The sequence below is a fragment of the Phasianus colchicus genome, chromosome 36 (assembly GCF_987193195.1).
Source record: "Phasianus colchicus chromosome 36, bPhaCol1.hap1.1, whole genome shotgun sequence".
Classification (NCBI taxonomy): Eukaryota; Metazoa; Chordata; class Aves; order Galliformes; family Phasianidae; genus Phasianus; species Phasianus colchicus.
Window position 1 is genome coordinate 163278 of NC_143471.1, and position 25218 is coordinate 188495.

General features: G+C 46.2%; 2 protein-coding genes and 1 long non-coding RNA gene across 10 annotated transcripts in view; 2 read left to right on the top strand and 1 right to left on the bottom strand.

The window, feature by feature from the left end:
• The window catches only part of LOC149913500 (uncharacterized), a 207287-nt gene that overhangs the window by 92732 nt on the left and 89337 nt on the right, over positions 1 to 25218 (bottom strand). The window lies entirely within an intron of this gene.
• LOC149913507 (von Willebrand factor A domain-containing protein 5A-like) lies at positions 1876 to 22862 on the top strand. Of its 8 annotated transcripts, XR_016461079.1 has the most exons (10): positions 1876 to 2212; positions 3989 to 4053; positions 4643 to 4914; positions 5007 to 5229; positions 5958 to 6100; positions 6201 to 6315; positions 11370 to 11593; positions 12240 to 12360; positions 22541 to 22638; positions 22725 to 22744. XR_016461079.1 is itself a non-coding variant. In XM_090129450.1 (9 exons), the coding sequence occupies exons 2-9, from the start codon at positions 4011 to 4013 to the stop codon at positions 12609 to 12611; spliced, it is 1221 nt and encodes a 406-aa protein (XP_089985576.1). In that variant the 5' UTR covers positions 1881 to 2212; positions 3989 to 4010; the 3' UTR covers positions 12612 to 12665. The 8 variants fall into 8 exon arrangements, 7 of the variants coding, with proteins under 7 accessions (XP_089985580.1, XP_089985576.1, XP_089985581.1 ...); XM_090129450.1 differs by lacking the exons at positions 22541 to 22638; positions 22725 to 22744 and adding an exon at positions 12532 to 12665 and having other exon boundaries at positions 1881 to 2212; XM_090129452.1 differs by lacking the exons at positions 22541 to 22638; positions 22725 to 22744 and adding an exon at positions 12532 to 12665 and having other exon boundaries at positions 1894 to 2212; positions 4643 to 4890.
• Positions 22902 to 23925, top strand: LOC149913508 (olfactory receptor 14J1-like). The gene has a single exon (XM_090129457.1). It carries the CDS (start codon positions 22902 to 22904, stop codon positions 23763 to 23765), a length of 864 nt encoding a protein of 287 aa, XP_089985583.1. The 3' UTR covers positions 23766 to 23925.

Sequence of the window (25218 nt, forward strand, 5' to 3'; positions counted from 1 at the left end):
GTAGGCTGACTTTTAGCTCATAGAGTAGATGGCTAGAGAGTTCCTCACTGGGAACCCTCTCATCTTCCTGGTCACAGCGCATCCTACCCTCCACATGCGCATGTACTTCTTCCTCCGGGTCCTGTCCTTCCTGGATATTTCCACAGCATCCACTGTCGTTCCCAAGATGTTGGTAAGCTTCCTGTCAGAGGGCAGGAGAATTTCCTACGTGGGCTGTGCCACACAGCTCTACTTTGTCATTTTCTTGGGGGCCACCGAATGCTACATTTTGGCAGCTATGGCCTATGACCGCTATGTGGCCATATGCAACCCCCTTAGATATGCCATCATCATGAACAACAAAGCCAGGCTTTCCCTAGTCCTGCTGTCATGCTGCAGTGGTAATGTAGTGTATTTTTATCTTTTACCTTGACTGTTTTTAATTGCCCTGATAAACTGAAACAAATCAGGAAATCAGATGTATCTCAGAGTGTACTTCGTAACTTTGTGCTTTGTCTGTCCACTTTTTGTGTATATGAATTACTAATTAGTAACTCAGCATTCATGATTACATCACCTTGTATCACTCTGGGGATGGAGGTTTTTTCCTTTTGTGAATTTTTAACCTTGCTGCATGGAAGAAATATGCATTATTTCATTGAGAAAGATACTTTCTCCACCCTGACCCACAACATCTTTTAATAGATGAGCATCTCGTTATTTGACAGGGGCAGAAAGGCAAGAGAAAAACTACATTCCAGTCTTTGTTTCCAAGGAAAGAAGCAAACAAACAAAGAAGCAAACAAAAACAAAGACATCTTTATACAGTAAAGTCATTGCAGCAGAGATTGCAGTTGTCTTGGACAGAAACCTCATCACCCAGGAGATAATGTCATTGGTATTCTACATCTCTCTTCCACTAGTTCCTTTTGCCACGAATAACAGTTTTTGGCAAAGTGACTGAAAGCACTTACCTGTAAGAGATGCCAGGACACAGGAGTATTCATTTAGGTAGAGGGAGGAAAATCCATGTTTTCATCAAGCACGCAGAGACAACTTGGAGCAAACTCATCATTTAGTCTTCCCAGAGTGGGTAGGAACAATATGCGTTGTTTGGTGGATTTACCTCAACAGAAATAAAATATCACAATGAGCATGAAAATACCTCTCTTGGATTTCATTTTCACTGAGCTTCCTTGCTGCCTTCTAGGGACAAATATAGAAACAAGTACGATTGCAAATGTACGAACTGCCTGCTTTAGAAGTAGAGATCTTGCTGAGCCCTTGGTCCTGACTAAGAATTCTAACTTCCTGGGGCGCAGTGTGTAGGTTGACACGCCAGAGCTTCCCATGTTCGTGAGAAGACATCACAGAGTGTCACTGTTGTGGCAGCTGACATAAATTCCAAGTGGGAGAGAATCTGACAGGCTTCTCTCAAATGGCTTCCATCTTTGAATTGTTATCTTACATCTTATCCTCTCGTTCCACCAGTTTTGTTTTTTTCCTCATTGCCTCTCATCCTGTCATGGGGTGTGAATGAGCAGAGTCTGGCTCCATCAGTTTGGACTCATTTCCTTTCCTCCTTTATTATTTAGGTGAGTGCACTCAGAATATTCTAGTTAATCCTGATCACGGGTGAGCTGTTGGCATCCACACATACATCATGCACCTGCAAATCCAGCAGCAGAACTTCTGTACATTGCATCCAGGGCACAAGGCAGCTCTCTGTGATAAGTCCCCTAGTTAGTTAGCTAAAATACAGGTTTATCTGTCTTGTCTCTTTGGAAGACACCAGGAGGAGCTTCCAGGCCACCACACATAGATACACAGAGATTTCCTTCAGACTTCCAGTCCCTGTAGCTGGCTATGCCTGGAATGCTGCCAGGGTCTTCTCTCAGCCATCAGATGCTGAAATAAAAAGCACTGTGAAAGAATATTTTAAAATACAGGGACTGCCGAGACTCCGATGGAAACACATTCTCCAGCCCTCCGCCCATCTCAGCAGGAAGGCACGGCCGCAGCCCTGCTTCGCAGCCCTTCGTCCCTGAACGAGCATTTGGCTGCATCCCTTCCCAGGCAGCCGCCCAGGCGCTGCAGCAGGCAGCTCCCCCTCTGCCCGCAGCTTCCTGCAGAGCTCACCCCTCCTCCTCTGTGTTACAACAGGGAGGATTCCGCTCCTGAGCCGCTCCTGTGCCCGTCTGCTCACTGCTCCTGCTGCAGGCTGCGTTCTCTGGTGAGTTCCTGTCTGCATCCATCCTTCCAGCCGTGTGCTGTTTCCATGTGCACGATCCTTTCTCTGTGCTTGCCACACCGCGGCAACAGGCTCACTGGCTTCTGTCTGTGCCTCTCTGTCTTCTGTGCCACCGTGTCCTGCCAGGCCAAGGGGTGCAGGAACAGTGTGACTGTGCACTTATGCTTCTCTGGGCAGTGAGTGTGTGTGCATGTCTGTCCCTTGCTGCTCTCAGGGCTTCTGCACGTGACTAAGGAACAAGTGTGCCCTCAGAGAGAGTGCAAAAATGGAATTGGTTTGAGGTGATCAGTTCCAATGGTGCCTGCATGTCTGGGGCCTCCACAGCTGACGACAAAGATATGCAAGTTAAGGTCCAAATTCTCCTTGAGACATATACACAGAGGTGGTGATATTCAACAATTCAGAATTATACAGAACCAGAGTGTACAGGCTTATCTATTTTCTTAATGGATTCCTTAAAGTTGATCATTGGTAAATCAATAATGAGCAAGGAATCATATGCTTTGTCAGTCCTTTGCTTGTGGTAACATTCACCAGTTTATTCTTATGACTTGGGCCATTCAGGCACTTCCTCCTCCTTTTCCAATTCCCCCAGAAGGTCCTCTGATTGAATACCTTGCAGCTGCCCCCACAGCAAGGAGCTCAGACTGTGTCTTCAACACTATTCCTTTTCCATACAGGCATTTCTCACTGGGACCTGCTGACTGCAGTGCTGGGAGCTGCTTATCCCAGTAAGGACACTCATATGCTTTAGAGCATCATTTATAAATGACTTTTCCTATAGCTAGCACAGTAAAGAAATTGGGTATATAAAAAGGATGATAGAACCATAAAATTGCTGAAGGATAGCATGAAACATGGATGTTTGGACATCCTGTCATTTCCAAGATAGACACATGGTGCCAACATGTATAGCACAGGGCGTATGGGAGACAGTCATCATTCTGCAGAGGCAGTCAGACTGGATTTCCTTATTTCTGTGAGGCCACTCACCTGCTGTATGGCTCCACGATACAAAGCTATGACCACTGAGCCAAGGCTCTGAGCAGTTTAGATCAGTGATATGTACAAGGACTAGCTGTCTCAAGATACCCATCTTTAGGTGCTGAATTGACCTATCAATCACGAATTTGGCAGTATTTAGCATCCTTTCCCTCGCATTCTACATTTGCTTATCAGCTCCTTCAGTGCTTGCTTATCTGCCTTCCGCTTCCCTGGATGGCCATCCGTGTATCCAGCTACAAATTTATTCATCCGTTCTCCTGCCCAGTTTCCTATATCTTCACATTTCCTACCATTCAGTCCTACTGCCACCAAATACAGCCCTCCCCAGCCAGCCAGCAGTGCCACCTTCCTCACACCCAGACCATGCTTCATCTGTTCTGTCTGTCCAGCCCTCTGTCCATTTCATCCTGTCAGCACTGGTGCTGGTTTTGTCTAGGTGCAACTGTCAGTGCTCAGGCCCAAGCTCATGCTCTTGCCTTGTGTCTCAGCCTGTGACCCACCATTTATGCCACTTTCCCTGTGATCTCACATGAATTAAGCACCGCCACAGCCTAGAAACAAGAGAGATTTTTGGCACCTGCAATTCCCATTCCACTAGTTAGTCTCCTATTAATCTGCTCAAAGGCTCTTGAGAGAGGGACAAAATGGTATGTGATGGCGAAGAGCCATCTTGGCCATGATGTATATTGGTGGAAGGGGCCCACTTTTTGTCATTAGATCCTCGTAACTCAATGTATGCCCTTTTCCACACAGAAACTGTCTTCAACCAGTCAGGATGAGAGTAAGTGGCACCCTGAGCAAGCAGAGGAGGTACAGAGGTGAGCTGGGGTCAGGAGGGTGGTATCTGTGAAGAGTGGGGAAGATTTTTTCTGGGAAAATGATGTGGAAAGGAACTCTTTTCTTGGATGGCTGAGAGGGAAGCACACCTTACCATGTTCTGGGAACTTGAGGACGTGGCCTGTAAGCAGCCTTCACTGATTCTGAGTTGCATAGCAAAAGAAGTGTGGCTCATTTCACCCATAGTGCTGAGGGCTTTCCAGAGAAGCCATCAAGAAGTGGGAGGATGATACAGATTTTCTGTGACTCTGCCTTTGACGCTATGCTAAGCGTCCCTGATACAGTCCCCCCTTCCTTTCCAGCAGTGCAAAATGAGTAATACATCTGATTAAGTTAATCTCACCAGAACATTAGTCTCAAAGAAGGTGGTGGCTTAGATAGATGAGGATCTGTGGTCCCAGGGAAACATGTTGGCTGCCTTGGGGACTTTCTGTTGCTATTTGTCAGCTCTGCAACAGCATTTCTGTGGCAGGTTTGAGCACACAGCTGTAGACCATTACAAGCAGACACCTGAAAGTTAAATTCTCTACAGGCATTCAGGGAGTCTTACAACTGCTGTGTCTTCCTCAGGCTTGTTCTCGAGAGGAACATGGTTCTTTTCTTCCTATCCCGAAATGGAGCTTGAATCTGTGACAGTAAATGTAACCATCCAGGACTTTGTGGCCGATGTGGTGTCTGAGATGTTCTTCTGCAATAAGCAGCAAATCTCTAGGGAGATCATGTTCATCTTTCCTGTGGACTCTGACACTGTTGTACACACCTTCCATGCCACCACGGGGGACACTTGTGTTGAAGCAGTGCTCTGGGACAAGAAAGAGGTACTCCAATGGAGTCAGGAGGAGGTGGGGTGGACCTGGAGTTAAGTTTGGAGAAAAGAGAATGAAATCCATGTGAGACCTCAGAGACATGTTTTTCTCCATTTTTTTTGTGGCAGGCACAGCAGCTGTACAAAGCCACTCCAGGCATGGAGAATTTGAGATATCTGAAGGATCAGTGGGATTTTTGGGGTCCAGTGTTTGCTTGTTTCTTGGGGACTGTGCCTCCTAACAGAGAGGTGGCCATCAGCTTGTGCTATGTCCAGGAGCTTCCACTGAATCCCGATGGAGCTGCCAAGTTTTGCTGGCCAAAGAAGCTATTTCCCCAACAAAAATTCATCAGTGAGTGATCCAACAAGTGTATCCATGTGGGAGAAGCACACTTCTCTCAAGTATCCCTCTGGGAAGGATCCTATTCCTACATACATGGCACAGTTAGAGAACCTAAAAATTCTCCCCCATCTGTGCCAGACAGAAGTCCTCCAATTCTCCCCATATATCCCCAGGCAGGAGATCCCTGCAGATACCTATGCACAGCCCCCCATGACAGATCATAGAATCATAAAATCATATCATGGACTGGGTCAGAAGGGACCTCAAAGATCATCTAGTTCCAACCCCTGGCCATTTGCTGATTCTCACCCACCAGCTCAGGCTGCCCAGGGCCCCATCCCACCTGGCCTTGAGTGCCTGCAGGGATGGGGCACCCACAGCTCTGGGCAGCAGTGCCAGCGCCTCACCGCCCTCTGAGGAAAGAACTTAAATGAATATTGTTACCCAGGCCATCATTGGGAATGAGGGAATCCTGCTCCTGTCCCCCAACATGGTGAATCTCCTTGTCAATCTTCCAAACATTCTCCCAAATCTTTGCCTTTTCCAGTTCTTCTCTTTGCCTTGATAGGACTTCATCAATGACCTCCACACACGTCTCACCTCACTAAGACTACCTGTATTCTTCCCCTCATAGACCTCTCTTACCATTTGTCCAGGCTTCTCTCATCACCCCACAGTCACTGTCTGCTGCCATAGGTTCTTGCCTTTCAACTTCTCACACCTCTTTGTCCCTACAGGACGGCACCTATCCGAAGAGGAGATATCAGAAGACCTGCACTTCAGAATCCGTCTGCAGTCAGCCCGTGGTGTGTCACATATCAGTGTTAACAGCAGCTGCACCCCTCTGCAGTACACAGCTCCAGATCAGACATCTGCTGAGGTATGGCCCTGAAAGATGCCAGTCCCAAAGGAGGAAATAAATGAAGGATCTGCAGTCTGCTGATGATTCTTTTTCCTCCACACACCCCACTCGTTCTCAGGTTTCATTGAAATCATCACCCTGTCTCTCTGATAAGTTGGAATTGTTGGTGTATCATGGAGGGCCTCACAATCTCAGCGCTGTGGTGGAGAGCAGAGACCCCAAAGCTGCACCTGGTGAGTGTGGAGGTCAGAACTGAGCACCAGGTGTTGGGGAGACTTGAAGAGTCTGAGGAACATTTGGGCAAGAACTTTATCAAATTATAGAATCACAGAGTATCCAGAATTGGAAGGGGTCCACACTCATGTCCAACTCATGCTCCCACACAGGACTACCTAAAATTAAACCACACACCTGTGAGCATTGTCCAAATGGTTCTTGAACTCTGGCAGCTTGGTGCTGTGACCATTGCCCTGCAGAGCCTGATCCATGCCCACCACCCTGTGGTGTAGAACTTGTTCCTAACCCCCAGCCCGACCCTTCCCTGACGCAGCTCCATGCCGCACCCCAGGCTACAACTGGCCCTTTTGGCAGCCAGGGCATACTGCACAGCTGATCATCAGCTTGTCACTGACCAGAATCACCAGATCCTTTTCTATGGGGCTGTTCTCCATCTTCTCATCTGTAAGTCTGTGCATCCATCTAAGATGATCCTATCCCAGTTGCAGAATCCAGCAGCCTGCTGCTTAAATTTCATACAGTTGGTGGTTGCCCACCGCTCTAGTTTATCACGGTGTCTCTCCAAGGTCTCTCTAGGATGAAGGGAGTCAACAGCTCTTTCTCATTCAGTATCATAAGCTGGAGCTGAGGGCAATGTGTGTGACAAAAGCGAAGAGACAAGGAAAAGTGTTGCAACCTAAGAATCTTCCTCCTTTCCCCCACACACTTCAGGCTCTCTGTTGGGGGACCCTGTGGTGATGGTGACACTGAAACCCAGCATTCCTGAAGTGATGCCCAGCCCTGGCCATCTTGGGGAATTCATCTTTGTCATGGACTGCAGCCTCTACCAGGATGCACAGGTACCATCTGAGGATATCATCACTATGGACTTATTTCTCATGCCCAGGTAGTGGGCAGTCAAGCTGCTTTACAGGGGCAGAGGTTCTGCCTTGCTTCCTCAACTGAGCTCTGCCCATCCCTCTTCCTGTCCCCAGAACACACTGCTCTTCCTCCTCAAGAGTTTGCCTCTGGGTTGCTACTTCAACATCTACAGTTTTGGGGCCACTTTTGAAGGCTTCTATCTGTGAGTTGGGGGTGATGATAGGGCAAGGGCAAACGCAGCATAACTTTTCTAAGTGAAAGTATGGGACAAACACTTTCTAGATGGCAGCTATAGTGCAGGATCATTTAGATGCAGTGATAGAGTAGTTCTCCTTTCAGGTTGCTTCTAGAATACTGGTAGTGAGGTAGGGAATGGTCATATGGGGATAGCTGTGGACCAGATCCTTCCTCTCAAACACACTGCATGCTCTCCTGTAGGCAAAGTGTGGAATACACACAGGAAACCATGGACAATGCTGTGGGATGCATATCTTCCATCTGCCCTGATCTTGGGGGCTGTGATCTCTTGGGTCTCCTAAGATCTATCTACAGCACCCCCTTCCTTTATGGACTTCCTCGCCAGGTAGCAAGGGACAGAGGGTTGTCGGAGTGAATGGGTGTAAACAGTGGGGCAAGGGCAGATTTTAGAGCTCAACATGAGTCATTCTGCTAACTTTTGTATTGAGAGTTGCCACTGGGACATTCTCATGGCAGAAAGTGACACCATCTTTGGGTGGGCAGCTTTGGAGAGCTTCTGTGGAATTTACCTGCACCTGGGGAAGATGGGTCTTACTTGTGGGGGGCTACTTTGTGCTGAGAGATGTCCTGATTGATGTTAATGACAGGAGATACACAATCTCTTTCTCTCCCTGTTTCAAGGCGAGTACTAAGGGAGAGAGTAAGGGAGTGAGTTGGGGAAGTCTGCCTGCATTTTAGAAGGGTGTCTTTTCCCTGTGGGGAGCCGTGAAATCTTTGATCCCCTCTTCTCTACCTCAGCTCTTCATCTTCATCCAAAGGAAGGTCTCCAGTGAAGAGCAAGCTATCATGGCTGAGGTTCACCGTTACCGGGACTACCATCGGTAATGAGGGAGCCCTGTTCCTGTCCCCCAGCATGGTGACTCCTCCTTTCAGTCTTCCAAACATTCTCCCAGATCCTCATCTGTCACGGTTCTTCTCTTTGCCTTGATGGGATTTCATCAGTGACATCCACACACACATCTGTCTTACCTCCATAAGACCATCTATACTCTTCCTCTAGTAGACCTTCTCTCAGAATTTGTCAGGCTCTTCTCAGCATTTTTCCTCTTCCCTTTCTAACCTTCCTCTCATTTTCTTTGCAGGCGTTTCTGTTTTCCTACAGACAAGTGTGAGAGCTTTTATATTTCCCAGGCCATTGCTCTGGAGACCAAAGGCAAATGTGTGTGCATCCACTCCAAGATGACTATGATATCCAAGTTAATGATCCACTGCCTTCAGTGCTCCCCCTGTTCTATTGAACGCTTCCTACAGCTCTCCTAGACGTGCAAGGAAATCCAAATACCATCATCCACCCCAATTCAGAGACTCTCTCCATTGGTATGTTCTCTTTGCATCCTCTCATCAGGCAGTGAAGTGCCTGCAGCAGGCCCTGCAGCCCCTGGCAAGTGAGATCTCACTACACTGGGACCTTCCACCAGGCTTGGAGGTGACAGTGATCAGAAGAGCTCCTGAGACAATCTTCCAGGGACATCATAGCATCATCTATGCCCAGAATCATGGGCAAGCACAGGTGAAGTGACTGCTCGGATCCAGGAATCATATGTTCCCGGGCAGAACTAAAAAACCCACTCCCTGTTTCACCTCCTCAACGCTGAGACTCCTTCACCTCTGCTAGACGGGGGGAAACCAGTATCATGTCTCTGTGAGTTCCTTTCTTTCCCTCAGAGATGTTACTGCCTCTGCTCCTACAATGGATATCTACTAATTTAGTGAATCAGTGAGTGAACCTAAGTAGCCAGTCCCCCAGTGCCCTGCAGATGAACTTTTCTGTGGTTCTTTTACTTGTGCCACCAGGATCCAGAGGCGGATGTGGCAACTGTGACTCTTCAGTATCGTGTGGGCAGCCAGCCCTTTCATTACACACTTAGGTTCTCAATGTCCCCGTCAGCAGATTACAGGTAAGAGGGTAATACCATTGCCCACAAGGCAGAGGGATATTGTCTAGGGCTGGAAGAGGGAAAGCAAATATCATTTGCATGCACACCCTGAAAAGAGAAGACACTCTGGATACCCAGTGCTCACACCTTATCCCCTCTGCCTTGACCAGGGAGAGGACCTGGGTGACCACTGCCCCACTGCCCCCTGCTCTTTACTCCATGTCTCATCCATGTCTCACTTCCCTCCTCAACATGGAAACAAAGACTAATTCCCTTCCCTAGCAGGTTTCCTGTGCACTGCATAGCCATGATGCATCTGCTATGGAAACTGGCCTGGCAGGGGACAAGCAAGTCAGAGATGGAGGACGTCTGGCACAGTGCAGTTAAGATCAGCCTCAGGCTGGGGGTCCCATCTGCCTTCACATCAGTTGTGGCAGTACGCTTGGAACGGAGGGATACTGGGCACCGTGGTAAGGCCAGAAAAAGCAGGGATAGGACTGGGAGGGGAAAGTGAGACTTGCTGGTCTGATGACTCCTCACCATCAGCAGCCCCCTATCCTGTGGGCCTGACCAGCTTTTTGCCTCTCTAAAATGCCCCTCTTCAGAGACTGTCAAGGTTCTTCTGGCTCATGGGCCTGTCACTGCTCTTTCATGTGGACAGCAATGACACTACCAGGGATAAACTGGAGCCCTGGTGGAGAGGCTGAAAACCATCAGAGCTTACATTACTTCTGCAAATAGGTTTGCTCTTCTAATGAAGAAGAATGCAAAGTAAGTGCACTGGCCAGAAGAAAATTGAGGGCACAAGGGATAGAGCAGATGTTTAGGAGACAGAGGAGGTTTTCACGTTTCCCCTGAAAAATCTATGTGATATTGGAGGCATCTGAAATGTTTGTAGAGAAATGCACAGAGAATGGGGAATAGATAGAAGGAAAACTGTACTGCTGCAGAAACATGATCTCTTCAAAATTAAAGAAATCTGGCGGGTAGTTCTCTGGATTGGATTTTTTCTGTGGATTGACAAAATAAGGCGGATGGATTGAGAAAATATAAGGTGGGAAGCTAAGAAGAATGGGTCACACTTGATGCAAATGAGTGGCTAGAATCACAGAATGGTTGAGGTTGGAAGGGACATCTGGAGGTCATCCAGTCCTAACTCCCTACTCATACGGGGTCACTAAATCTGATTGCCCATGACCACGTCTGGAAGACTTTCAAGTACTCCGACAGAGGGAGACTCCACAGCCTCTCTGAATACCTGTTCCAGCGCTCTGTAGCCTACGCAGCAAAGAAATGTTTCCTCTTGTTCGGATGGAAGCTCCTGTGTTCCAGTTTGTATTCCTGTAATCTTCCTGGGATCCACAACTCACTATCTACACATTTCCTTTTTTTTTTTTTTTTTCTTTTTTTTTAATTTTAGCTTCATGAGGAAGTCCTGACTCAGTCACATTGGTCTTTCTTTTCCATTGTCCAATTTCTTGCATGTTGGAATTGAGAGCTCTTGTACCCTAAGAAAAATATCTTTAAATATATCCAAGATCTCTTCTGCTTCTTTATTGCTGAAAGTGATTTCCCAGGAGATTCCATCCATCAATGCTTCAAACAACTGAAAGTTTGCCTACCTGAGGCTCAGTGTCTTGCCTTTTAGCCTGGCCTATACTCAAAATCATCACTTCTCCTGGGGCGTGATGAATGCAGCCCATGCTACATCTAGCCCTCTTCACTGAGTTCTCTGTATTGTTGTAACACAGTAACATGTCTCTTCTTGCTGACTGTGCTTTCTATCCTCTGGATTAGGAATCTATCCTCAACACAACCCAGGAGTGTGAGTCCCAGGGGTCTCTAGACTGCTTGCAACTTGCTGTACTTCTTTCTTCCAGAAGACGTCTAGGTAGTTGAAATTTCCTACCAGGATCAGGGTCCACTGGCATGATGCTTCCTGTGGGTGAAGACATCCTCCCCCTGTAACAAACATCAACCACGAAGTTTCCTTTATTGAATTGACTAGCCAGTGCTTATCTCAAAGGGACTATGTGAATATTTCTGTTTTCCAGAGCAGGAGTCTTCTCCTGAGGAGCAGATGATGGAAGAACCAACAGCTTTTAACACCAGTTGGGACTGGACAATTTCACCACTGTCAACAGAACTGTGTAACTTCTCCAGTATCAGGGTAGTAGTGGCACTCCAGAAAGCAAACGGGTCCTGGGCCCTCACCTCAGCCCTGATCTCTGCCTTGGGGCTCAGGAAGGCTGATGTTGAGGGACAAAGTCTCAGTAAGGTAAGTAGATCAGTGTCAAGTGTGGGAAATGTCACAAGCTGAACTTTTCTTAGCTCCAAGTTTACAGTCTGAGTTGAACAGGAGATGAAAACCTTCAGTATATAGAGCCTCCCTACTTGTGGAAAGGAAAGATTGAATCAGCACAGATGTCTCTTTCATGGTCTGATAGTAATAGGACAAGAGGCAAATGGTTTTAAACTAAAAGAGGGGAGATTTAGATAAGGTGTTAGGAGGAAACGTTTTACTCAGATGGTGATGAAGCTCTGGCACAGGCTTCCCATAGAAGCTTTGAAAGCCCCGTCCCTAGAGGCATTCAAAGTCAGATTGGATGGGATCCTGGGCAGCCTGATCTGGTGGGTGGGAGCCTTGCCCATGGCCAGGGGATTGGAAGTAGATGATCTTTAATGTCCTTTCCAACCCAAGCCATTCTATGATTCTGTGATTCTATAAATCCAGGTCTAAATCTATGAGACTATGAGTGTATGATTCTATGATCTGGAAACTTCCTGGCTTTGATGGTTTTAGAAGCCTAGAGAAATTTTTGTGTGTGGAGGTCTTTTTTTCAGACAAAGCTTTGTCCAAAGGTTTATTTTTCTTTCTTCCCACTAATTGTTCAATCTCTTCTCTCCTCCTTCCCCCTCAGTAGGATGTGAAGCCAATTTTGGCCACAGTTTTGGCCTTAGTGTGGTTGCCCCAGTATAAATGGAGGGTATCCTGGTCAGAACTTCTGGAGGCCAAAGCTCGTAGGTGGCTGTGGGACAGAGCTGGTAAGATTTTGCTTGGAAAATTCATACTATGGGCCTTTCCCAGAAAATGCACAACCAATTTCCGTGTTCCTCTTTCCCCTGCTCCTGTGTGGCAGTCTATGGGATAGTCAATACACACTATCTTCCCTTTCTGAGTAGTGTACCTTCTCAACATTTTCTTTCTACTTGCAGAGTTACATCTGGATGAATATCTGGAAGCAGCAAATTCCCTCCTAGGCTGTTTTGTAGAGCCCACCATCTTCAGGATCTGAACTTCCCCATGCTACAGGGGGTGGGCAAGGGATACAGCTGGGACAACTGATGAAGAGGAGGGAGGGAGGGAGAGGAGGGGAAGAACTTGGGCAAGTTGGGGGTGGGGTCAGGGGATGTTGTCTTCCAAGGTAAAAGCTGCTTAGAAATTTACTGGATGATTACTTGTGGAAGATGGTGATCATCTTTACATCAGAAGTTATTGCCTATACATAATTTGTGTTGTTTTTTTTTTTTTTTCCTCTTTCCTCACTTACTAAACTGTCTTTATCTCAACATGAGTTCTTTTGCTTTTGATCTTCTTATTCTCTTCACCGTGCTGCTGTGGGAGTGAGGAAACTGAAACATATATGTTCTGTGTAAACCTAAGGAAAGTTTTATACAAAGTATGTGAATATGCACACTCTTCTATGCTATGTCAGCCCTGGCCATTATGAAGCTATGTAGAGATCCTCAGTTTACAGTATGAATCAAGGATCAGCGCAGTCCACACAGCACTACCCCAAAACTAGGAAATAAATAGTAAAGAGGTGCATTCCTTAAACATAGGGCCAAGTAAAAAGTTTTTGTAACTAGTAAGCTGCTACAAAATGTCCAGAGCAAGACATCCATATGCAGACAGCTTCACGAGAATGAAAACTGACCTGGGCTAACTCCTTGTATGATAACCGCTGAGTCACAGCCTGAACCATTGATTGAGCACCTGGGCAAAAGACCCAGTCTACCTGGGAGCACAGGTGAAGGCAGTTTACCTGTGTGACAGGAAGGGGTGGAGCCTGGCTGCACCTCTCTTAGACCTCATTTAAGGGCTGACTGTGACTGACTGCTGGCTGTTGTCTCTTCTTGGAGATCCCTCCTTGGTGAAGCTTTCATTTGCAAACCTAGATTCTTCAGGTACAGGTGAGCAATCTTCTTCCCTTCCTTTCCCTTATAGTACCTCTCTTTTGTGCCAGCCCTTTTGTCATCACACCTTTGTTGTAACCCCTTTCCTATTGCACTGATCTGTCCAATTGCTACATTCCCTGGTACCTTTTCTTTGAATTGTTTGCTAGTGCAAACTGACACAAGTAAAAGTGACTACAGAATATCAGTTTGTTTTACAGAATCACAGAATTGTAGGGGTTGGAAGGGACCTCCAGAGATCATCGAGTCCAACCCCCCTGCCAAAGCAGGATCCCTACACCAGGTCGCACAAGTAGGTGTCCAGGCAGGTCTTGAATATCTCCAGAGAAGGAGACTCCACAACCTCCCTGGGCAGCCTGTTCCAGTGCTCCGTCACCTCACCGTAAAGAAGTTCTTGCGCACATTTGTGCGGAACTTCCTATGCTCCAGTTTTCGGCCGTTTCCCCTTGTCCTGTCTCCACATACCGCTAAAAACAGTATGGCCTCGCCACTCTGCCCCCCACACCTTAGATATTTATAGACCTGGATCAGGTCTCCTCTCAGTCTTCTCTTCTCAAGGCTAAACAGGCCCAGCTCCCTCAGCATTTCCTCATAGTAGAAACACTCCAGGCCCTTCGCCATCTTTGTGGCCCTCCGCTGGACTCTTTCCAAGAGATCCCTGAGATCCCCTGAGAAAACTGATATTTTTGGGAGAAAATGTCCAGAATCTGGGAGAGAAGAGGTATTTCTAGGAGAAACTGTCCTATTTCATGGAGGGAAACTGGTTTTTCCATGAGAGAATGTCCTATTTTGGGGGAGAAAACTGGTATTTGTGGGAGAAACTGTCCTATTTTCATGGAGGAAACTGGTGTTTGTGGGAGAAAATGTCCTACTTCAGGGGAGAAAGCTGGTATTTGTGGGAGAAAAGGTCCTATTTCAGGGGGGAAACCTGGTATTTGTGGGAGAAAATGTCCTATTTCAGGGGGGAAAACTGGTATTTGTGGGAGAAAATGTCCTATTTTTGGAGTTGAAATCGGGTATTCCTTGAAAAAAATATAATATTTTGGGGGAGAAAAGTGGTATTTCTGGTAGAAAATGCCCTACATTTGGGAAACAATCTTGCATTTCTGGGAGAAAATGTCGTGATTTGGGGAGAAAGCTGGTATTTGTGGGAGAAAAATATCCTATATTTGGGAGAAAACTGGTATATCTGGCCGACAATGACATATTTCTGGGGAGAAAGCTGGTATTTCTGGGAGAACCTGTCCTGATATTGGGGTAAAAATTGGTATTTCTAGAAGAAAATGTCCAATTTAGTGGAGAAAACTGGTACTTGTGGGTAAAACTTGCCTATTTTGAGGTAGAAAACTGGTATTTCTTGGGAAAATGTCCCATTTCTGGGGATAAAACTGGTATTTCTGGGAGAGACTGCCCTAATACTGGGGGGGGGAATGGTAATTGTAGAAGAAAATGTCCCATTTTTGGGGATAAAACTGGTAAAAAGGTCCTATTTCAGGGGGGAATACTGGTATTTGTGGGAGAAAAGTTCCCATATTTGAGTTGAAATCGGGTATTCCTTGAAGAAAATATAATATTTTGGGGGAGAAAAGTGGTATTTCTGGTAGAAAATGCCCTACGTTTGGGAAACAGTCTTGCATTTCTGGGAGAAAATGTCGTGATTTGGGGAGAAAGCTGATATTTCTGGGAGAAACTGTCCTAATATTGGGGCGAGAACTGGTATTTCTGGAAGAAAATGTCTTATATTGCGGAGAAAACTGGTATTTGTGGGTGGAACTTGCCTATTTTGAGGCAGAAAACTGGTATTTGTGGGAGAAAATGTCCTGTTTTGGGGAGAATACTGGCATTTCTGGGAGAGACTCTGCTAACATTGAGGGGAAAACTGGTATTTGTAGAAGAAAATGTCCTATTTTGGTGGAGAAAACGGGTATTTCTGGGAGAAACTGCCCAATTTCAAGGCAGAAAACTGGCAGAATACTTTATATATTTTGAAGAAAACTGGCATTTCTGGGAGAATCTGCCCTATTTGAGGCAGAAAGCTGGTATTTGTGGGAGAAAATGTCCTATTTGGGGGATAAAACAGGTATTTCTGGGAGAAATTGTCCCATTTCAGGGGAGAAAACTGGTATTTTGGGGGAGAAAAGGACCCATATTTGGGAGAAAACTGGTATATCTGGCCGACAATATTTCTGGGGAGAAAGCTGATATTTCTGGGAGTAACTGACCTAATATTGGGGCGAGAACTGGTATTTCTGGGGAAACGGTCCCATTTTGGGGATAAAACTGGTATTTCTGGGAGAAACTGCCCTCCTTTGAGACAGAATAGTGGTATTTCTGGGAGAATATGTTGTATATTTGGGTGAAAACTGGCATTTCTGGAAGAAAATATCCAATCTGCGGGGAGAAAGCTGGTATTTGTGGGAGAAAAGGTCCTATTTCAGGGGGGAATACTGGTATTTGTGGGAGAAAAGTTCCCATATTTGAGTTGAAATCGGGTATTCCTTGAAGAAAATATAATATTTTGGGGGAGAAAAGTGGTATTTCTGGTAGAAAATGCCCTACGTTTGGGAAACAGTCTTGCATTTCTGGGAGAAAATGCCCTACTTTTGGGAAACAGTCTTGCATTTCTGGGAGAAAATGTCATGATTTGGGGAGAAAGCTGATATTTCTGGGAGAAACTGTCCTAATATTGGGGCGAGAACTGGTATTTCTGGAAGAAAATGTCTTATATTGCGGAGAAAACTGGTATTTGTGGGTGGAACTTGCCTATTTTGAGGCAGAAAACTGGTATTTGTGGGAGAAAATGTCCTGTTTTGGGGAGAATACTGGCATTTCTGGGAGAGACTCTGCTAACATTGAGGGGAAAACTGGTATTTGTAGAAGAAAATGTCCTATTTTGGTGGAGAAAACGGGTATTTCTGGGAGAAACTGCCCAATTTCAAGGCAGAAAACTGGCAGAATACTTTATATATTTTGAAGAAAACTGGCATTTCTGGGAGAATCTGCCCTATTTGAGGCAGAAAGCTGGTATTTGTGGGAGAAAATGTCCTATTTGGGGGATAAAACAGGTATTTCTGGGAGAAATTGTCCCATTTCAGGGGAGAAAACTGGTATTTTGGGGGAGAAAAGGACCCATATTTGGGAGAAAACTGGTATATCTGGCCGACAATATTTCTGGGGAGAAAGCTGATATTTCTGGGAGAAACTGACCTAATATTGGGGCGAGAACTGGTATTTCTGGGGAAACGGTCCCATTTTGGGGATAAAACTGGTATTTCTGGGAGAGACTGTCCTAATACTGGGGGGGGGGGATGGTAACTGTAGAAGAAAATGTCCCATTTTTGGGGATAAAACTGGTATTTCTGGGAGAAACTGCCCTCCTTTGAGACAGAATAGTGGTATTTCTGGGAGAATATGTTGTATATTTGGGTGAAAACTGGCATTTTTGGGAGAAAATATCCAATCTGTGGGGAGAAAGCTGGTATTTGTGGGAGAAAATGTCCTATTTCAGGGGGGAATACTGGTATTTGTGGGAGAAAATGTCCTATTTTGGAGTTGAAATCAGGCACTCCTTGAAGAAAATATAATATTTTGGGAGAGAAAAGTGGTATTTCTGGAAGAAAATGTCCTACATTTGGGAAACAATCTAGCATTTCTGTGAGAAAATGTCCTGATTTGGGGAGAAAGCTGATATTTCTGGGAGAAACTGTCCTAATATTGGGGCGAGAACTGGTATTTCTGGGATAAAATGTCTAATTTAGTGGAGAAAACTGCAGGAACAGCACTTTTCTGAGAAATACCTGACATTTTCTCTAGAAAATACTACTTGATACTCCTCCAGAGGACATTTTCTCCTGTATTTACCATGTTTTCTCCCCAAGAGACCACTTGGCACACCAAAAATACCACAGTTGCTCTCCAATACAAGACATTGTTTCCCACCCTTTCCCACTTTTCTCCCTCACCTATGTCATTTCCTCCCAGAAATACCACTTATCTCCCCAAGAGAGGAGATTTTCTCCCAATTGGATGACAGTTTTGGGAAGAAAGACCTGTTTTCTTCCCTCAGGAGGACATTTTCTTCCCCAAAGACATTTGCTCCCAGAAATACCGCTACTCTTAGAAATATCTCCATTTCCTCCCAAATCTACTCCATGACACGCCTCATGATGACACTTACTCTCAGATTTGGGGCATTTGCTCCCAGAAATACCACTTTGATCCCAAAGAGATGGCCTTTTCCCTCTCAAGCATCTGTTTTCTCTCAAATACCTGGCATTTTCTCCCAGAAACACCTGCATTCTCACAGATAGATGACCATCTCTCCCCAACATCAGACATTTTTATCCCAAAAATACCAGCTTTCTCACATAGATATGAACTTTTCCACCCACAAGAAGACATTTTCTCCCAGAAGTATGGCATTTGATCTCAGATATACTCTTTCTATCCCAAATATGGGACATTTTCCCTCAGAAATACCACTTTGCTCACAAAGACGTCACATTGTTATCCAGGATCACTATTCTAGTCCCCTAAACATCTCTTCCACCAAAAAACAAGGACATTTTCTCCCAAAAATACCAGCTTTTTCACATAGATATGAACTTTTCCACCCAAAAGAAGACATTTGCTTCAAGAAACACAATTTTCTCACAGATCTAAGAATGTTTCCCCCTAAGAAGAAGACATTTACTCCCTGAAATACTACTTCTCTTAGAAATACCTCACGTTTCATCTCAAGACTACTACTTGACGCTCCTCAGGATCACACTTCCTCCCATCTAAATGGCCTTTTCTCCCAGATAGACCCGTTTTCTCCCAAATACATGACATTTTCTCCCACAAAGACCAGTTTTCTCCCAAAGATGGGTCATATTCCCACAGAAATCCCAGCTTATTCTTAAAAATAGGGCCTTTTTCCCCAAAATGCCAGCTTTCTCACAAACACCTGTCATTTTCCAACCAAGTATCACTGAATCACAGAATTACAGAATTGTAGGGATTGGAAGGGACCTCCAGAGATCATTGAGTCCATCCCCCCTGCCAAAGCAGACTCCCTACACCAGGTCGCACAAGTAGGCATCCAGGCCGGTCTTGAATATCTCCAGAGAAGGAGACTCCACAACCCCCCTGGGCAGCCTGTTCCAGAGCTCCGTCACTCTCACTGTAAAGAAGTTCTTGCGCACATTTGTGCGGAACTTCCTATGCTCCAGTTTTTGGCCGTTTCCCCTTGTCCTGTCTCCACATACCGCTGAAAAGAGACCGGCCTTGCCACTCTGCCCCCCACACCTTAGATATTTGTAGACCTGGATCAGGTCTCCTCTCAGTCTTCTCTTCTCAAGGCTAAACAGACCCAGTTCACTTAGCCTTTCCTCATAGGAGAGACGCTCCATGCCCTTCACCATCTTTGTGGCCCTCCGCTGGACTCTTTCCAAGAGATCCCTGTCTTTTTTTGTACTGGGGAGCCCAGAACTGGACACAGTACTCCAGATGAGGCCTTACCAGGGCAGAGTTGAGGGGGAGGATCACCTCCCTCGACCTGCTGGCCACGCTCTTTTTAGTGCACCCCAGCATGCCCTTGGCCCTCTTGGCCACAAGGGCACACTGCTGGCTCATGGCTGACCTGTCATCCACCAGGACACCCAGGTCCCTCTCCGCAGAGCTCCTCTCCAGCAGCTCATCTCCCAACCTGTAGCGGTGCATGCAATTATTCCTCCCCATATGCAAGACTCTACACTTGCTTTTGTTAAACCTCATCAGGTTTCTTTCTGCCCAGCTCTCCAGCCTGTCCAGGTCTTGCTGAATGGCAGCACAGCCTTCAGGTCTGTCAGCCAATCCTCCCAACTTCGTATCATCAGCAAACTTGCTGAGGGTGGCCACTATCCCCTCATCAAAGGCATTGATGAAGATGTTGAACAAGACTGGACCCAGCACCGACCCCTGAGGAACACTGCTGGTTACAGGCCTCCAACCAGACTCTGCACCGCCAACAACAATCCTCTGCGCTCTGCCAGTCAGCCAGTTCTCAATCCACCTCACTGTTGAAGGCTGTTTTGAGCATGGCAGTCACAAACTAATAGTTTTTGATCCCTGAAAAAGTGAAGAGGGAAGTTAGCAGAACTGCCTCGTTGGATTCCTGGAGAGCAAACTTCCTCCTGTTTAGGAGACTGGTTGACAGAGTCCTTTGGGTATTTTCCTGATGGTCAAAGGTCTTCAGGAAGGCTGGACACCCCCCAAGAAGGAAATGCTAAGGTTCAGGAACAGGCCTTTCCCACGCACCAAAAGGTGAGCTGGCAGGGAAGAAGACCAGCCTAGCTGAATAGAGAGCTAAAACTGAGGAAGAAATGGAGAGTTCATGGTTTTTGGAAGAAGGGGCAAGCCACTCAGGAGGACTACAAAGAGATCATGAGTCTATGCAGTGAGAAAATCATAGTATCACCAAGATTGGTAAAGATCTCTAAGATCATCTAGTCCAACCATCCACGTATCATCAATATTTCTCACTAACTCATGTCCCTCAGTACATCTAAAATGAGAAGGGACAAAACCCTGCTGGAGCTTTATCTGGCTGCTGCATTTAAGACCACAAAAATGCTTCTGTAATTACATCGGCAACTACAGAAGAATCTCTATCCTTTATTGGTTGTGGGGGTAAATACAGTGATGAAGGATGAGATAGTTAATGCCACCTTTGCCTCAGTCCTTAGCAGAAAGACCAGTTGTTCTCTGGATACCCAGCATTCTGAGCTAGAAAATAGGCACAAGAATCAGGAACAGCCATCGTATTCCAAGAAGAAATGGATAGCGACTTGCAACAACTCTTAGATGCACACAGGTTTATGAAACCAGATGGGATCCATCCAAGAGTACCAAAGAAGGTGGCTAACGTGCTCATCAAGCCACTTTCTCTCATTTGTCAGCCATTCTGGCTATCTGGGGAGGTCCCAGTTGACTAGAGGTCAGCTAAGGAGGTGCTCATCTACAAGCAGGGCTACAAGCAGGTAACTACAAGCCTGTCAGTCTGATTTCAGTGCTGGGGGAGGTTATGGCATTGGTTGTCTCGTGCCATCACACAGAACAAGCAGGTGGACAGGCCCAGGCAGCATGGATTTATGACAGGTAGATCCTGCTTGTCTAGCCTGGTTTCCTGCTATGAAAGACAATCTGTTTAGTGGGAATGGCTGTGGATGTTGTCTACCTATATTTTAGTAAAGCTGCTCCTGGAGAAGCTCCACATACTCCTGCATAAACTGCCTGTGGCTTCTATAGGCATAAGCTTTGCTGGATAAAAATCTGTCTGGGTCCCAGGCCCAGATAGCTGTAGTGAAGGGAGTTCAGTAGTGAGGCCAGTTCTTTTATATCTATGAATGATCTGAACAGGCTGCCCAGGGAAGTAGCTGTATCATCGCTCCTGGGAGTATTTACAAGATGTGCAGTGTAGTGCTTAGGTGGACTTGGTATAGTGGTGGACTTTGCAGTGTTATGTTATCTGTTGGAGTTGATGGTCTTGGAGGCATTTTCCAACCTAAATAATTCTATGACCAGGATCTGCTTTCATTTCACTTGACCAAAAGGATTTCCCAACAGGCTCCAAGAGGATGTTCCCAGATGTCACCCCTACTCCCAGAATTATTACATTACAGCGTGCAGACACCTTGGGCCAGGTCTGGCACATGAAGTGTCACCAGGAGTTTTTGTATTTGTACAGCTCACTGCTATTCCCTATCTCTGTTATTTACCATGGAATCCCAGGAGCAGCTCCTATGTGGCATGCAGCAGGGCAGGGCCACTGCAGGTGGTGTGGAGAGAGGAGAGATGGGAGAGGTGTTAAAGGCTGTGTGGAGTGCAACAATAGAGAACAGCTCTGAACAGGATGAACCTTTGGATCCTAGCACAGTGAGTCTTGGGTTGAAGGACAATGTATAGGGGGTTATCGAAGGGCAAAGCTGGCACGTCCAGTGACTGTTATCTGTCAGGATGGCTTTCCCTCTTCCTCTAACTTAGATTACAAGGTATTGTAGAGAACTGCATTTATGAGGGTATGTTTAAAGAAGAAGATGAAGGCGTGAGATACTTGAAGGGGAAGGCATTTTCTGAAGCCTGTGACTTCAAATTCCTGCTGCAGAGGGAAGGCAGGTGTCATGGGTATGGAATATCAATCTACAGGAGAATGTGCTTCCTAGAACATTGCACTGACAGATCAATATTGTTGGTGATGAACTGCAAAAATTTCCTGTTCCCTCCCCCTCCGCTTTGACCTACAGACTGCACTAGCATCACCTTCATTATGCCATTGAGGTTCTTCTGAAGTGATCTTTAGGATCTCTGGCACTGCACTCTGGTGCTCACAAGGATCTGTTCCTTCCTTCAGGATACCCCGTCTCCAAGACATTCCCTTGTCATTCCCTGGAATTCTTGTTAAGATGAAGGTTGCCCTCCAGAAGGGCTCACCTCTCTTGTAGTATCTGTGTGTTCTCTCTTAGCCCTATATAGGAGTCACCTTGCTGCTAAAGCCATGGATGGCTCTATATGGGAATTTACAGTGAGTCCTCTCTGTCTCTGCCTAAATGAGGAGCGCTGAGACCCTCCTCAGATAAAATGAGGCTGGATGAGGGTTTTGTTCCTCTGCATTTGGAACCTGGATTTGTCTGCTCTCAGCAGTGTGCAGGTTTTTCTCAAGGAAGCGCACAAGAGTAATCATCCTCCTTCTCAAAGAGGTGTCAGCACAGCTGAGACCAGGGCTGATAGACAGAGTGGCTCTCTTCACTTTGCAGTAAGGAATAGTCCCTTTGCCTATTGGGACCCAAAAGATTTCACTTGGAGTGCAAAAGCAATGCCAATGCTTTCTGCCTTAGCACTCCTCTGGTGTGGTGGGGCAATTAAACAAATGAAATCCAACCTTATGGTGCTGTCCTGTAGTTGGGTGAATTGGTAGGGACAATGCTGGAAAGATTTTTGATATCGTGAGGGTATTATGAGTGGATATGTTCTGAGGTCACTGCGTGTTCCTATTTATCTACTGCTGTAGGCTGAACAGACTCCTGCAGTGCTCCTGTTCCCTGTGATGACCTTAGTGCCAACCAGAGCTTAATCAAGAGAGAGACACAATATTCTCTGAAAGACAAGGTACGTTGGGGGTCTTCTGTGAGAAGAGTTACAGGATTTGAGCAGAGAAGCATCTCCTAATTTATGGCCTTTTCCTCCCTGGACAGGTCCCTGTGCCCAGACAGAGCAGATGTCCAACAGCAGCTCCACCACTGAGTTCCTCCTCCTGGCATTCACAGACACACGGGAGCTGCAGCTCCTGCACTTCTGGCTCTCCCTGGGCATCTACCTGGCTGCCTTCCTGAGCAATGGCCTCGTCATCACAGCTGTAGTCTGATCATCATATGCACACTCTCACGTACTACTTCCTCCTTAACCTTGCCTTCTGTGATCTGGGCTCTATCTCCACCACTCTCCCCAAAGCCATGGCCAATTTCCTTTGGGACAGTGGGGCCATCTCATACACAGGATGTGCTGCACAAGTATTTTTTCTCTTTTTCTGTACTACAGCTGAGTGTGCTTTTCTTACTGTCATGTCCTATGACCGCTACATTGCCATCTGCAAGCCCCTGCACTACGGGACCCTGCTGGGCAGCAGAGCTTGTGCCACCATGGCAGCAGCTGCCTGGGGCTCTGGGCTTCTCAATGCTCTGCTGCACACTGCCAGTACATTCTCACTGCCACTCTGCCAAGGCAATGCTGTGGACCAGTTCTTCTGTGAAGTTCCCCAGATTCTCAAGCTCTCCTGCTCCAGCTCCTATCTCAGGGAAGTTGCTCTTCTTGTGGTTAGTCTCTCTTCAGCATCTGGGTGCTTGGTTTTCATTGTGCTCTCCTATGTGCAGATCTTCAGGGCTGTGCTGAGGATGCCCTCTGAGCAGGGCCGGCACAAAGCCTTCTCCATGTGCCTCCCTCATCTGGCTGTGGTCTCCCTGTTTGTCAGCACTGGCACCTTTGCCTACCTGAAGCCATTCTCTGTCTCCTCCCCATCCCTGGACCTGGCTGTGGCAGTGCTGTACTCGGTGGTGCCCCCAGCAGTGAACCCTCTCATCTACAGCATGAGGAACCAGGAGCTCAAGGGTGCCCTGCACAGACTTTTCAGAAGTAAACATCTGTCCTTCTTCTTCTGCAAATCATTCATAGTAAAACTTTTGATTGTCAGAACCTGTCATTTGCTCATGTTGGCTTTTTTCCCCTTTGGTTTTCTGTGAAAACATTCTTCACAGAGAAATGCCACTTGTCATTCCTCCTCAGTACCTAAACAAAATAAAGGGCCTTACAACAACCTGAATAGAGTTGATTCTTTTCCTAGTAGCTGCTTCCTATTCCCAGTCTCACACATATGATAGAAATGCATAGAAGAATTCCCCCCACCCCATGTGTCACCATGTGGTTTTACCTGTGTTACCATGAGGAGAACATGAGAAAATGTGATGGCAAATTTACCTCAAATCTAGACACATGTACTGTGAAGAAAAAAAGAGCAGTGAAGGATTTCCAGGATAATTATTGCTCCCTCTCTATTGGACAGTCCCACAGAGAAAAGATATTATTTTAAATCGGATCTGCTCATAATTAAATGACTTCTGGTTTGTATTTACATTATTTAAGGAATGGTTTTCCTCTATTCCTCCCATAGAAGAAAATAATATTAGAGGAAACAAGTGTACGCTGCTGATCAGTATGTGACTCTCAGGCTGGTGTCAGTGGCAACATTTTGGTTTTCTTCCATCCTGGGATGATTGGCACAACACCAGGCCAAGCACTGGGATGCTACAGGGGTGTGGGACACTGCTTGGCAGGGGGGTTGCACCCACCAGCATTATCAAAAACCTGGTGCTGGGTTGCCAAGATATGGTGGCATTTGTTGGCTGGACAGGGAAGTGTAAGAGCGCAGAAGCACGGTCTGTAAAATCAAGCAGCTACAAGTCCGAGACTTAGACCAGAACCTTCACTTAACAACTAGGTCCACGATTCCCCTGTGGCCAGGGGTACTTCCACTGCTGCCTTCTTCCTCTGAGGACTGAGTGAATAGCTCATGTTCTATTAAGACAGTCTGAGCCCGGGCTGTGGATGTCCTGCATGCTGACGAGTAAGAATTGTATGCCATCTGCAGAGGGTCCAGGTGGCTGAAAAATTTATGCAACTGAGAATTCTAAAAATGGTTTGCAGCTACATGAAGTGCTAGAAATTGTAGTTCATAAGCGACGCTGATCATTTAATATATATATATTCACACACATACATAATAACTCTCTAATTACAACTATGCCACTGTGGCCAATCCTCCTGCCAAGGATCCCTAAGAGAACTCAGCTGACCTCTGCAGCATTGGGTGACAAAAACAAACATCATTAGAGACAGCTTGGATTTGGCACAGAGCTGAGGACCGTGCTTTCTTCTTCTCATAGACCTTATCAGTTTTACTTTAAATGAATAAATAAAACCTTTCTGTGGCTGTCTGCAGCCAATTCTCTAAGGAAAGCAGGCAAAAGTTGGTGCAAAAGAGCTGTAACATCCAGCTTTAACAACAGCAAAGAAATCAGAGGTAAAGAAAAGTGAAGCAAGTCTCAGGTGACCAATGAGAGAAATGGCACACCTGTGGAGGTGAGCAATCAGATTGTATATACAGTGTCCATCCTCCAGAAACTGTTTTTCCCACCT